This window comes from Nothoprocta perdicaria, unplaced genomic scaffold, assembly GCF_003342845.1.
Source record: "Nothoprocta perdicaria isolate Ctin4 unplaced genomic scaffold, notPer1 scaffold_120, whole genome shotgun sequence".
Taxonomy (NCBI): Eukaryota; Metazoa; Chordata; class Aves; order Tinamiformes; family Tinamidae; genus Nothoprocta; species Nothoprocta perdicaria.
In genome coordinates this window covers 1,037,629-1,051,127 of record NW_020454317.1, presented here as the reverse complement: position 1 = coordinate 1,051,127, position 13,499 = coordinate 1,037,629, and the positions used below count along the sequence as shown (strand labels likewise).

Sequence of the window (13,499 nt, the reverse complement as noted above, 5' to 3'; positions counted from 1 at the left end):
GGGCTTGGCCTGAACTTGCACTGCAAGACGTACTGGAATCTCTCAGGCGTTAGGAAGTTCAGCAGGTGGAACAGTTCTTCCAGGTTGTTCTGCAGGGGAGTTCCTGTAAGCAGTAGCTTATGCTGGAGGGAGTAGCCATTCAACACACGGAAAAACTGGGAAGTGAAGAACACAGGAAAGGAGGGAAAAAAGAGAAAGATATGAAGGCCTCATATGTCATAGTCCTCAAAAGAACTTCTTTGGGAGGAAAAAAAAAGACAAAAGAAGAATATCAACATCCCACTAAACTAGGGTTCAATTCAGCCCACGTCAGCTGTTCAGGCAAGAGCTCCTAGTAGTTCACGTTCCAGCAGGATCACCAGGTCACCAGGATCACTGGTGACCTCACACCACTCTTCTGCATAGCTAAGACCTGCCTGCAGCAAATCCACCAAGTACCACCAGGTGCTGACAACCTGCCTTTCATCTATATAGCTACAAACCCTTTCAGACCACCAAATCACCGTGGACTGCTATGTTCTCTTCCCTCTAGATTAACACACCATATACCTGCAACTTCTCAGCTATTTCTGAAAGTCCTAAGGCAAAGTCACTCATCCTATTTTTATTAATTCCAGTGGTATCCTGAAGTTCTGAACAGAAAGCAGTAAATAAAAAGCTAAGTGTCTGTCAAATTATCTTTGAGGTACTTTGGGCTGGTCTTCACAACAATCAAGTGATTACCTTCCAGGTAGAGCTGACGAACTGGAAGGTACTTAACTGAGAGGTACAAAATGCACGACGTCTGCAAGTATAAACTGACAGTAAAGCAGCATTTTGTGAACTTGGCTGTTTCTCTGCTCATTAACATGATACAGTATCTAACTTGGAGTGGTTTGTGCTACATGGCAAATAAGAACCAAGGAACTCAGTACCACTAATGCCAAATCACACCAGAAGGATCAGTGCAGTAAGTAGCTCTTACAGAGATTTATCCTTCTACATAATTACCTTTAATAATATTATCATCTTCAAATGAAACATTGAAATTACTGAGCATATCCRCAAAATCGTATTTTTGGTAGGATAGGTAGATAACAATCACAAAACCTGTCAAGAAACTGCAGCTCTGCCTTGCAACCAACCACCTAAAGCCATCTTTATGGGACAGGAAACTGTTCCRGAGAAGGGCAGACTGAGATGGTCAACCAATTTTAAAGGACAACCAATCATAACTTAATTGCAAAGCCCTGAGTGTTCATTATAGTCTTTCAATTCACAGCTAGGAACAGCAAGCATCCAGGGGAGGTCCCAGATGACTGGAGACTGATCAGTGTGATGTCCATCTAACAAGAAGGGGCTGATGGAGGGTCCAGGGAACTACAGGCCTGTCAGCCTGACCTCAATATTGGGAAAGTTAGGGGGCAGATCATCTTGAGGGGGATCCCACAGCACATGTGCAACAACCAGGGGATGAGGCCCAGTCAACAAGGGCTCGTGAAAAATCAAGTTCTGCCTGACCAACCTGACCTCCTTCTATAACCAGCTGACTTGCCTAGTGGATGGGGGAAAGGCTGGGGACATGCTCTACCTTGACTTCACTAAGGCCTTTGACAGTCTCCCACTGCCTTCTCCTGGAGAAGCTGGCAGCTCACKGCTTACACAAGTGGACCCTTCACTGGGCAAGAAATTGGCCAGATGGCCAGGCAAAAAAAAAAAAATAGTAGCAAATGGAATCAAACCCAACTGGTGACCAGTCACAAGTGGTGTTCCCCAGGGGTCAGCAGTCCCCTTTAACATCTCTATGGATGATCTGGACAAGGGGAYTGAGTGCACCTTCAGCGAGTCTGCAGAAAACACCCAGCCAGGAAGAAGAGTTGATCTGCTTAAGGCTCTGCAGAGAGAGATAGACAGGCTGGACCAGCAGGCTGAGGCCAACTGTATGAGGTTCAACAAGGCCAAGCATCAGATCCTGCTCTTCAGTCCCAACAACCCTATGCAGCRCTGCAGGTTTGGGACCAGAGTGGCTGGAGAGCTGTGTGGCAAAAAAGGATCTGGGGGCATGGCCCATAGCTGGCTGAACACGAGGGGGACAAGGCAGCCAAGGGCCTCCTGGCCAATATCAGGAACAGTGACCAGCAGGACCAGGGAAGTGATTGTCCCCCTGTACTCAGGGCTGGTGAGACTGCACCTTGAATACTGTGTGCAGTTTTGAGCCCTTCACTACAGGAAGGACATGGAGGTGCTGGAGCATGTCCAAAGAAGGGCAGCAAAGCTGAAGGAGCTAGAGCAGAGACCTTACAAGGAACAGCTGAGGGAGCTGGGGTTATTTAGTCTGGAGGAGGCTCAGGGGAGACCTTATCGCTCCCTACAACTATCTGAAAGAAGGTTGCAGAGAGGTGGGGGTCGGTCTCTTCTCCAGAACTACTGATAGGACAAGAGGAAATGGCCTCAAGCTGGCCAGGTTCAGGTTAGACATTAGGAAAAATTTCTACAAGAAAGGAATAGGCAAGCATTGGAACAGGCTGCCCAAGGAAGTGGTGGAGCCACTGCCCCAATAGCATTCAAGAAACATGGAGATGGGGCACTTTGGGGCACGGTTTAGCAGGCATGGTGTTGAAGGACTTACAGTTGGACTCCACAATTTCGAAGACCTTTTCGAACCACAATGATTTTATGATTACAATGTTTCATAAAAAAGATTAGGAAATTTCACTTCAAGCACAGCCGTGATGTCTGGAAAATATGCCTCACTGAAGTCTGCAAAAACCCTAGAGAAGAAACAAGACAATTCTCCTCCAGCTTCTCTCTCCCCTACAACAGGTAGCTTTAGCTGACAAAGCCTTCAAGAACATATACAGATYCACTTTTTCAGTAACACTTTAGGACAATATGCATTGGAACTGGAACTCAGTTAAAATCAAACAAGTCAATACCAGAGTTAACAGGGCACAAGAATTTACAGAACGGCTGCATTAAGACAGTAGGTCTACTCTGTTGAACTCCACAGGCTTAGTTAGGTGCATCCTCACATAAATGCAGCTGTCGGGCTCTCAGCATCTCCCCAGCTGATTCTGACCACTGGTGATCAGCTCTCCTGTTTCTGTAAGATGCAATTACCACTGCTACACAAGCATACGAATATACATAGGAATTCTGATCCAGAAGCAGAGTAATTGTGTTCATATCACTCATTTTATGCTCAATGTGGTAAGATTTTCCATGGCAGAAGTMATATAGACACAGGATCTGCTTCCACAGAAGGCTTTCATATCCTAGAGCAACAAAACCCAGCCAGGTTTCTGTTTTCCAGTATATGCCAATTGCCTATTCACTCAAAGACATTGCTACCAGTAAAATACATTAACAAGAGAAGTTGTTACCAGGGAGAAGCAGTCTGCAGATGAAGGATATACATTTTTTTCTGTTTTTCCTTTTAAAAAATGCATCAATTTGACTCTTGAAGGGCAAGCTAGATGTTAGCAGATCAGCTCTCAACTTTGCAGAGCCTCTCCCTGTTCCCCTCCAGGACGCAGGCTGTGCCTACAGACCTTACCACATTCGCTTTCTTGTACCTTAGACTGGTTGTTCTTCAGCCGGTGAGCTTCATCCACTATGAGGCAGGCCCAGTCTATAGAACCCAGTATGGCCATATCAATTGTGATCAGCTCATAGGAGGTAAGAAGTACATGGAACTTCACAGCTGCCTCTTTCTACAAAGAGAAAAGGATAAACATAATAATGGGATAAGGGAAAGACCCAGGACAGAGAGGCAAGGTCATTTCCTYGTTGCCACTTCCCTGTCAATAAACTGCAATTACTGCCCAAACCATTTTGGCTTTTAACATTCTACTGCTCACACCTGCAGTCCTCTAGCTCCCTCACCACTGCCTCCTTCCGAGCAGCTGCCAAATCTCCTAACAGAGAAGTTTACAAGTGAGTAGTGAATAGAGCCATGTCAGGAAAATGGTCCTTGGCAAAGAATGGCTCATCAAAAGCTGAAGACCCTGAAGTCAGGCAGATTATTGCAGAACTTCACRTTATTGTCAGTGGTTCATACAGTTCTAAGTTTCAAGGAAAGCCAAAGAAWCCTAATCCAGCTACCTGTGGGGAAACTGTAGCACCCTTGCTTCTGCAGCCCTCCCTCCAGCCATGTTGGTTGCAGGCAAGCGGGCTGCAAGATCTAGATTCAGTGTAAACAGAGGATTTAGAGAGTTATTAATGAGACTTAAGTTTTACAAAAATCAGCCCCCTCAGGGCTGTTCCATCTCATCCAGACAGAGTGTGATTTCTCAGCTAACTGTAGCCTCACTGCCAGGCATTTTTTCATAGTAGGAACTAAACAGACTCAAATTCACACAAATCGGCAATTTTAACATTGACTTAAGTCTGTACAAAATACGATACACAACTTTAMAGATTAATTAGAAGCAAGAAAGGGGCTTGCTTATAGTCAAGCATTGCCTTAGTCACCAYATCCTCTCCCCCTTCCCTAGTACAGAATTTTTATGGGCTGGTAGAAGCATTTAAAATGCAGATTAGTCTGAAGACCCACTAGCCATCAGCTGGAAGCGGCTTCCTTGGGGAAGTTGCTTGTCAGTAYCAGCTTCCATGGTTTCTGCAGGATTTGAACCTCAGCTCCCAAAAATCRTATCGTGCATCCCGTCCGACATACACCTGCATTATGGCCAAGTTCCGTACCTTCATTCTGGATGCCTTCTTGCCTCCACGTATGGCATTATCCTCAAAGGTGAATTCATTCTCACGGATGATGGCCCGGCTGTCTTTGTCACCCACATAAGTCACAACATACATATCTGGGGCCCACATCTCAAATTCTCGTTCCCAGTTGATGATTGTGGAGAGGGGGGCACTCACCAAGAAGGGTCCTTTTGAGTGACCCTGTGAAGAGGGCCATTAAAAGCATTAGCGGAATTCATCCACAACACAGGCAGYGTCCCCCTCAGCACTGACTGCGCAGCCACGTTTTCCCCTTACCTCTTTGTACAGGGAATATAGGAATACAGCTGTTTGCACAGTCTTTCCCAAACCCATTTCATCCGCCAAGATTGTATCTGTGCCCTGGGCCCAGGAGAAACGCAGCCAGTTCAGTCCTTCCAGTTGGTAGGGATGCAAGGTTCCTCCCGTCACATCAAGGTACTCYGGTTGCCGGTCATACTTCACCGTGGGCTACAGCAAAGGAAAGGAAGCAGTGAAACCCTGCTGCCAGCACTCCTTTCCCAGTCACCTACATATCGCCCAGTACAGGTGAGACTCCATGGGAGAGAACCAGACTAGTACCACAGTCTAACCTGCAAGCAGCCAAACTGCATCCCTCTGAAAAGGTTTTTGCTAATCCTCTTCTACAGAGGCACAGACAGTCTCAGAAAACAAGAAAGCTCCATAAACCATTCTGACTTTGGGCTAGAAAACCCAAACCTTATACTCGTCACCCTTCACCTTCATCACCCATTCAATCAAATCAGAGGCACCAGCCAGTACCACTCAATTGATGCATTTTTTCCCTCTCCCAAATCAAGTATCTATGTATCAGACAGCTTTGAAGCAGGAGACAGTAACTTACATCCACTGTAGGAGTTTCAGGGGGCCTTTCCAGTTTCCGCATCTTCACTTTCTTTAATTTCTTTCCAGGTCTGCCCTCTTCACCTCTCATCAGCTCCCTGTGCAGATACAGTTCAAGAAGTGTCCAAGTTTAATAACGKTTGTGAAAGATCAAATGAAAACTATTGCATGGAATAGGACGGCAATTATCCAACTCACGTATTTCAAGAGAATTCAAATATAATAACATTCATGAATTGCTATGAAGGCATTAAGGTCCCTGCCCAAAGGGGTACAGAGTCAGCAACAGAAAGATGCTTCCTGATTATCTCTATGCATCAATCCAGCCATTGCTATGGACTGACAACAGGCTCCTAATAGTTGCTGAAGACAAAGGAAGTAATTCAGCTTATAGATACTGTTCTTACCTGTGATTCCAGTAGGCTTGTTTGTAGAGGTCATAATCCTGGATATCCACATCCTCACTTTCCCAGGATGCCTGGTCATAGGGTAGGTCTCTCCACTTAATCAAATAGTGGACATTCCCCTTCTTATCCACACTGAGGAAGAAAGGGGCAAACGTCAAGCTTAGCGGGGCAGAGACTCACTCATTCAACCCACTCAGAGAAGGAAAGAATACCTTAAAGCCACAGGTTTCTGTTGCTTTACAGCAGAACAATAGTGTCCATCACACAAGCAAATTTTCCGGGGCTCCCATTACTACCTTTATTCAAGTAGCAGCAATTAGCTCATCCACTCCCCCTTAAACAAGGCTTAATGCTTTTGTTAGAACTCTCTTGCTCTTACAGAAACACAGGTATTTAGGTGCAGGCATGTTTGCTGCCTCCTCTACCTGTGGTTGAGGATCCTGTGGATCATCATCCACTCGGGCTTGATGCCGTATCGATAGAAGCGCTCCTCCATCTCAGCATATTTGGGGTCCTTGTTTTTTCTCTTTCGGCTTTTCTCCTCCTCCCCACCAAAGTCTCCYGAGGGTGGTTCATCCATATCGTTCTTGCGCTGGTAGTTTCGAAACATGACCTGGCAGTGCAGCTCCAGCTAGAATCAGGACAGAGACAGTGACGTCAAGTATCTCTTCCTGAATATTCACAGAAATAACTATCCACTCCTTTGACTTTAGCGCTGACTCACCTGCAACTCTGACACCCAAGAGCAGTGCCAGTAGGACATGCCTTGCCACTTGACAAAGAACTGCCTCTCGGGGCGACCCTCGAGAGGCTTAGGGGGAGGAGCGTTAGGGTCTGCGTCAGGGGGACGTGGGGGCGCAGGGCCCACTGGGGGCTGGCCCCATTTCCAGATCAAGATCTTCTGCACCTTTCCTTTCAAAGCTGGGCACTAGAAAATGAGAAAGACCTCATGAGAGACTGCAAGTGCTGCACTCCTCAGCACCTGAATGCTGCAGACACACATGCATGCATACACACACACACACTCAGTTCCTTTTCTTAGTTATAACTGTACTATGCAGATGGCATTTCCTTTTTGAAACTCTYGGGCTTGGAACCTTTCACCCATTCATCCTAAGCCTTTTCTCTGGACTGTYTACAGTTTGTCTTTTTCTAGGACTAGCAAACCCCAAGCTGGATCCAGCAGCTCAATTTAGTGGTCTCCCCAGAGTAGTACTAATTCCGTTTCTACTTGAAACACAGAAATTGCTAGGCTTGGTGAGGCCAACACCCCAACCAACACTTAAATGGAAACTTGCACAGAAACTATCTAGCTGTTGACAGACCCCAAGGCAGCCTGAATTTTTACCACAGAAGTCCACACTACTTAATGAATGCATCTACTACCATTTATAAATACTTCACTTTGATGACATCCTGCAGCAGTACRAAGTTTTCCCCAGCTGGCTGCAAGAAACAGCTCGGCATGTTACAGATCCTGTAGCTCAAAAACTTCTGGCTTCAGTATTAAAGTATTTTTAAATGCTGAATTTCTTTGCAACTATACTATCTGTCCGTACACATAGTGCAAATTTTATGAAAAACAATGGCTGTAGTTTTGTTTTCTGCTCTCTAGAAAAACGACCGAGCTACAAGATACCATCCAGCCACGCAAAGCAATCTTTAGATGAACTATGAGAAGTCCTCTCTGAGGACTAAGCACCTATGGCAAAAGATGACAAGCTAGTGGGAGTAGATCCACCCTCTCTCGTCACAGTAGAGCAGTACTAGCAAAAACTCACAGTGCAGCGTGGACACAACCACTCCCCATTGGGAATCTCTGGCAACGGCGGGTTCAGACAGTGGATGTGGTAGGATGAAGGACAGGCATCACAGCACAGCAACTCTCCTCCATCCTTGCAGACTCTACAGAACTCCATGTGGTGGTCATCCTCTTCTTCAGCATCRCCCACCACATCCTCCAGGATCTCCTCACCTTCAGAGTTATCTTCCTTTGCTTCCCACTGAATGCCCTCTTTTTCCTATAGAGGAGTCAAGTCACAAAACTAAAGTTACATATCCATAACCATATCCTGAAAACAGAAGAGCAGATGAAAATCTCTTGACCTCACCCTCCACAATCTCTTGCAYAGTCTGTGGGAATTCAGTACTCACACAGTGTGGGCAGCTCCATTTGCCCTCGGGGGCTTTCTCCATGTCTGGGTCCAGGCAAACCATGTGGTATGCACGAGGGCACGTGTCACACAATATAATCTCTCCTCCTTGCTGGCAAACCTCACAGTAGTCCTGGTGATCAGTCTCATAGCCGTCCACAGCCACTGCAGAGTCATCCTCCCCTAAAAAGCATGGCAAGGAGTTACAGGCCACAGCCAAATAGATTTTACAGCAAGAGAGGCTACTCCCTCAAAACCAATAGCCAAAGCAGTAACAGAGAGATTCAGAACCCAAAACCTCCTTCCTCAAGTATGCTGCTAGCATATAGATGGTACACAGATCCTCCTCTTATGTTTCCGCACATTTAGCTGTACTTCCATCTCCAACGGACAACATGGACCACTACCTTTCTTTTTCTTTTTCCCAGCTTTGAGTTTTTTGCGACTGCGACTACTACGGCTTGTAGATCCATCGGAAACAGAGTAGCTATTGATGCTGGCATCATCAAAGTCTGACTCCACATCTAGATCATCATCTTCACTCTGGGATAGGTAAGAAGAAAGTTAAGTGACTCAGGGATGCACACTGGGGACAGCACGCAGGCACATCCCAGCGTTTCTAGCRTCAGCACCTTCCCAAAAGGCAGAGGATTCACTTACCGATGATCTTTTCCGCTTGGAACCGAAGCCTCCCAGTTTGATTTTCAAAGGCGCCACCTTCTTTGTTTTAGGTTTCTTCATGTCGGGAATACGAGGACTAGCCTTCGGCTTCCGCCGGGCGTTGGGTCCTGAGAAGCGAGCAGCGTGTGTGTGAGCACTGCGGCYAGGACCGCTCCCTGCCAGCCCGCGGCCGGCGCTCCCGCCTCACCTTTGCCCTCCTTGGTCTTGGCCTTCCTGAGCGGCACATCCACGGGCGGCTGCGGCAGGACAGCATCCACATTGGTCACCATACTCTCCACTACCGCAACAGCGGCCGCCGCTGCCGCGGCCACGGATGCACCTGAACTGCCCTTGAAGGGGTTGTTTGTGCTGAACTCCCTCCATTTGGCTCCCAAGACCATCATCATCTTCGACACCGCTATTTTGGGGTTCTTGGCTGCAATAAGTGGCCTGTGTACAGGTAAGAATGAAGTTAGTGGACCAATCTCAAGTCTGAATCTTTCCTCCCTGCTTCCTCCCCCCACCCCAACATCACCTTTCTTTCCCAAGCCACATTCCTTTCTAATCTCTGATCTCAACAGACAGGAAATCTCTCCACCTCCCACCTTTCAAACAGTGCTCTGGGCCTTGGAAAGCAAAATGGAATTTAGCACATTACTGAAGAAAGGGGTCTGGGAGCTAGGACTTCTGTGCCATCTCAGTCACTGAGAACTGAAATTTGGGTCAGTTTTTACTGTTGCTTAAGTTTCTACTCTAGGGAGAAAGATAGTCTCTACTGTGCCTGGAAGGTCCAAAAGCAAGGAACCCAATCCTTGCACCCCTTCTTTACTGTTCCAGCATATCTCCAGGCACTGAAAGCTTGCAGCTCACCTGACAAACTGGCTGAAAGCTTTGTAGTTGGTGAGAGTACGATAATCTTCCTCTGTGAAGATGTGATCAATATCCTCCATACCCCAGTCCTCCAGGAGTTGAGCAGATGACTTGGGCTCCTGTACAAAGAAAATCATAGCAGCTCTGTGAAAAAGCACAAGTTGTAGGTAGCATCAAAATATCTATACATCTTCAGACTACTTGGCAGACCTGGATTTTTCCTCATTCACCTATCACTAGCAGAGACCACAGGAGATCAGCGGACATGAAGAGATGTTACAGATCCAGTATATATTCTAGAGAAGTTTATGGAGTAAGGGGAAAAAAAAAAAACCACACACAGWCAAAAACCAAAACCAACCTCACACTCATATCACACAAGGTAGGGAAACAGTCAAGACAAGCAGACTTACGAGAGGAAAAATATACTAAATATCCCTCACCTTAGAGTCATCATCCTCTTCCTCCTCCTCTTCCTCCTCTTTGCGCTTGGCTTTGTTTTTCTTTTCTTTCTTAGGCCCTAATTTCTTCTTCTTCTTCTTCCCAGGAGTATAGTCACTGCCCTCACTGTCAGAGCGCAGCACCTCCTCCTCTTCTTCCACAAACTCATTCCCCTCACCAGAGCTGTCCCCCAGCTGCAGGGGGAGGGAGAGAGAAGGTCAGGCAGCTGTGAGAAGATACCCCAGATAAGTACTAAATGCCACATTACCCCCCATCTCTAAAGGATTCATAAAGAAGAATTGCTGCCACAGGCCAAACAAAAGTAACAGCCAGCTCAACCACCCTTGCAGATATTAGAGTGTGGTCTTAAAGTAGGCTTTGCCTCACCTCCTTCTTCTGGCGCTTGCTGAGCTTGGGCACTTTGGGTTCCTTTAGTTTCTTGGGTTTCTTTTTCTTCTTTATCTTGGGCGTTTCAGCCTCTGACAAAAGCTCTTCTTCTGGTTCTTCTTCAGGTTCTAGAGGGGAAAGGTGACATGTCACACTCTAATCCTATCTGCAGCATAGCCAGYTTCTCACAGACATCACTTCATTGGTCTGTTCCTTGCCATGTACRTACAAACACAGAAGCGTTTAAGGTTGCGTGCCCATGAAACACATTAGTCAGTCATGAGATATGGGATTTCTCTACATGCCTCACACAGAACCACAGACTGGTTGAGGTTGGAAGGGACCTCTACAGATCATCTAGTCCAACCCCCCTGCTCCAGCTGGGACACCCAGAGCATATGGCACAGGGTCACATCCGGGCAGGTTTGGAAGATCTCCAGAGAAAGAGACTCTACAACCTCCCTGGGCAGTCTGGGCTGTCCGAGGGCTCTGTCACCATCACAGGAAAGAAGTTCTTCCTCACATGGAAATGGAACTTCCTGTGTTTCAATTTGTGCTCATTACCCCTTGTCCTGTCACTGACCACCACCAAGAAGAGTTTGGCCGCATCCTCTCACATCTCCCCTTCTCATTTCCCTCTMTATCTCTTCTCCAGAGTTAMACCTGATTCGGGGAGCAAACGATTGCTCTAACGAACAAGAAAAGATCATCGAATAGATTGCCACCTCTAAAGGACACAGCAGGCAAAACAGGGAGTAGCCCTGTTAGCACAGGGAAGGGAGAATGAAAAGACAGCACACAACTCCTTTTTGGTATGCAAAAACAGACATGGAAAATGCATTTGTGAAAATCCATCTAGGACACTGCCTCACTCTATGGGCCTCCAGGGGCCCAGAACATGGGCCCTCCATGGGCCCAGAACAAAACAAGCAAAAACAAAACACACACACAAAAGTATCCAGCCACTGCAGCAGTACAGAAGGCCCTACATTGGCAAGCAGGATAGAGGACAGTAAGCCACTACTTGCCCTCTCTAACACAGGTACATCACTACTCCCAGCCACTCCCAACAAGATATGRATTTGCCAACTCGCTCCCCTCCAAGCAGCCATCAAGCTCTCCCTTGGCTACAGAAAGGCGTCGCTCTGGCTCCCAGCACCAGGGCACAGGCCGCGGGCAGCCTCTCCTCTGCGGCAGGCTCCGGAGGAGCCCGGCCATTCGCCCTGGCGGCCGCCCCGCCCCTCGCGCAGCAGAGTCGCTCCTGCTCCCTCCATGGGAAAATGGCCTCCTGGCCAAGGGAGCCAGGCAGCACAGAGGGAGCTACAGGTCGCGGGAGCTACAGCCGCTGCAGGTGAGATGAGACAGCACTTGCCATCTGGGGCTCTGCCACCCCCATCACATCCCCAACTGATCAGTACCTCTTTGCTCACACCATCCTGCAACACCTACCCGTGGATCCCACATCTTCCTCTCCGGCAACTTAGGATTTAGCACCTCTCAAGTCTCACCCTCACCTATGTTACCTAAGGCTCTTAAATCTACAAGAACTTCAATAGCTTTTCTTATCAAAATTTCCCATACAAGGCTTGCTGACAGCTCCTCCTGCCTAAAATTATAGGGATATCAAAAAAGCTCTAAAATCAAAATTTACGAAAGAAAAAAAATCTTTACAGTTTCAACATTTTCTCATATAATATTATAACAGTAGAGAAAACCTGAATAGGAAAAATTCAGACTTGATTGACGCTGCAGGACATTCAGACACATGCTACTGCTTTCTGTGACAAAGCACATAACGCAGGTGCAAGGCCACAGGGCAAGCCAGCAACAGCACGAGCAACAGCAAAGTACCCAGAGCTCTACCCCAAGCCCCTGTGTGGCGACCAGGATGTAGGCACCAAGAGCTAGGTACAAAGACCATGCGGAAAGCAAAGGTGAGCAAGCAGCACAGAGCAAGAACCAAAAGGAACCTCAATACCTGGGTGTGGTGAAGAAAGTGGGTCACACAACAGCCCAGGGCAGTTTGCTCTGGACGTCAGCAGGTCTGAGCTCCCAGATGAAAGCAAGCCAGACTCCCTGCCCTCTTCCATAGTGCCCCTCTCCCCCTCCATCAAATAYGAAGCTTGCAAACATTTTAACATCCTGTCAGAATCCAGCCCTCCACATCCACCCCCTAGCCCTCCCCGCAGCACAGACCCCTGACAACCTGCAATGCCTTGGAACAAAGTCAGCTCTACCCGACTAAAAGCCTCCAGCCTCGCATTCTGAGGTAGCGCCAGGACGYTCATATCAAAACTGAAAGACGCATGCACGACTCGTAGTAAAGTACATTCCCCTACACATCATCTTCAGAAATCTCACATACTCAGCATGAAAACTGCATTGCCCAAAACCATACACTTGCACACACGTGTGCCCATAGGCTCTGTACCTTGATGCTGGGGGATAGTGTTGTTCAGCAGGATTTCCATGTCATCATCATCACTGCCCCCCGAGCACGGGGATGGAGATCCAATGCCTGATGCCATGTCCCCCAAACTAGGGGGGGCCCAGGCTTATACAGGGTGTCTTGCTGCCAGTCAAGCCAGTACTTTATTGGGGAGGAAAAAAAAAAGAAGTTATAGAACAGCTGAACTCCTTTTTCCCAAGCACTATTCTAACAAGAGGATCAGTGGGAAATCTCAGACAGCAGCTTTACTGGATTTGGAGTCTATGGATAACAGAAACACTGGCAGCAGCTATTGGAGTTGTGATGAAGTAAGCTCCGAAGACACCACATAATAAACTGAGTCAGCGGCTGATTCCCTGCAAATCGGCCAAAACAGCTGTCTAATGGGAAAAACTCCGGCCTCCTGCAGCCAGGTGCCAGAGCAGAATGAGCGCCCCTGGTTATCCTGCTTTGGACAGGCAGAAGGAGAGGCGCATTTCCCAAAGGAGGGCTCGGCCCGGCGCGCTGTCAGCGGGCCAGGGCCGGGCATCGCTAGGGCGGCGGGGGCCGAGCAGGCGCTGCGGGCGGCCC

General features: G+C 47.7%; 1 protein-coding gene across 3 annotated transcripts in view; it reads right to left on the bottom strand.

Moving 5' to 3' along the window:
- The window catches only part of CHD4 (chromodomain helicase DNA binding protein 4), a 22,052-nt gene extending 8,986 nt beyond the window's left edge, over window positions 1-13,066 (bottom strand). For all 3 annotated transcript variants that reach the window (XM_026054294.1, XM_026054295.1, XM_026054296.1), the window contains exons 1-17: window positions 12,912-13,066; window positions 10,481-10,608; window positions 10,096-10,287; window positions 9,653-9,771; window positions 8,991-9,232; window positions 8,783-8,910; window positions 8,530-8,665; window positions 8,124-8,305; window positions 7,751-7,990; window positions 6,694-6,897; window positions 6,395-6,600; window positions 5,970-6,101; window positions 5,564-5,660; window positions 4,978-5,169; window positions 4,681-4,881; window positions 3,555-3,692; window positions 34-155 (exon numbers count right to left, since the gene is read on the bottom strand). In XM_026054294.1, the coding sequence (XP_025910079.1) occupies window positions 34-155; window positions 3,555-3,692; window positions 4,681-4,881; window positions 4,978-5,169; window positions 5,564-5,660; window positions 5,970-6,101; window positions 6,395-6,600; window positions 6,694-6,897; window positions 7,751-7,990; window positions 8,124-8,305; window positions 8,530-8,665; window positions 8,783-8,910; window positions 8,991-9,232; window positions 9,653-9,771; window positions 10,096-10,287; window positions 10,481-10,608; window positions 12,912-13,008 (2,756 nt within the window). In that variant the 5' untranslated portion in view covers window positions 13,009-13,066. The remainder of the gene's footprint in view (window positions 1-33; window positions 156-3,554; window positions 3,693-4,680; window positions 4,882-4,977; window positions 5,170-5,563; window positions 5,661-5,969; window positions 6,102-6,394; window positions 6,601-6,693; window positions 6,898-7,750; window positions 7,991-8,123; window positions 8,306-8,529; window positions 8,666-8,782; window positions 8,911-8,990; window positions 9,233-9,652; window positions 9,772-10,095; window positions 10,288-10,480; window positions 10,609-12,911) is intronic.
- Between the last annotated feature and the right edge of the window lie 433 nt (window positions 13,067-13,499).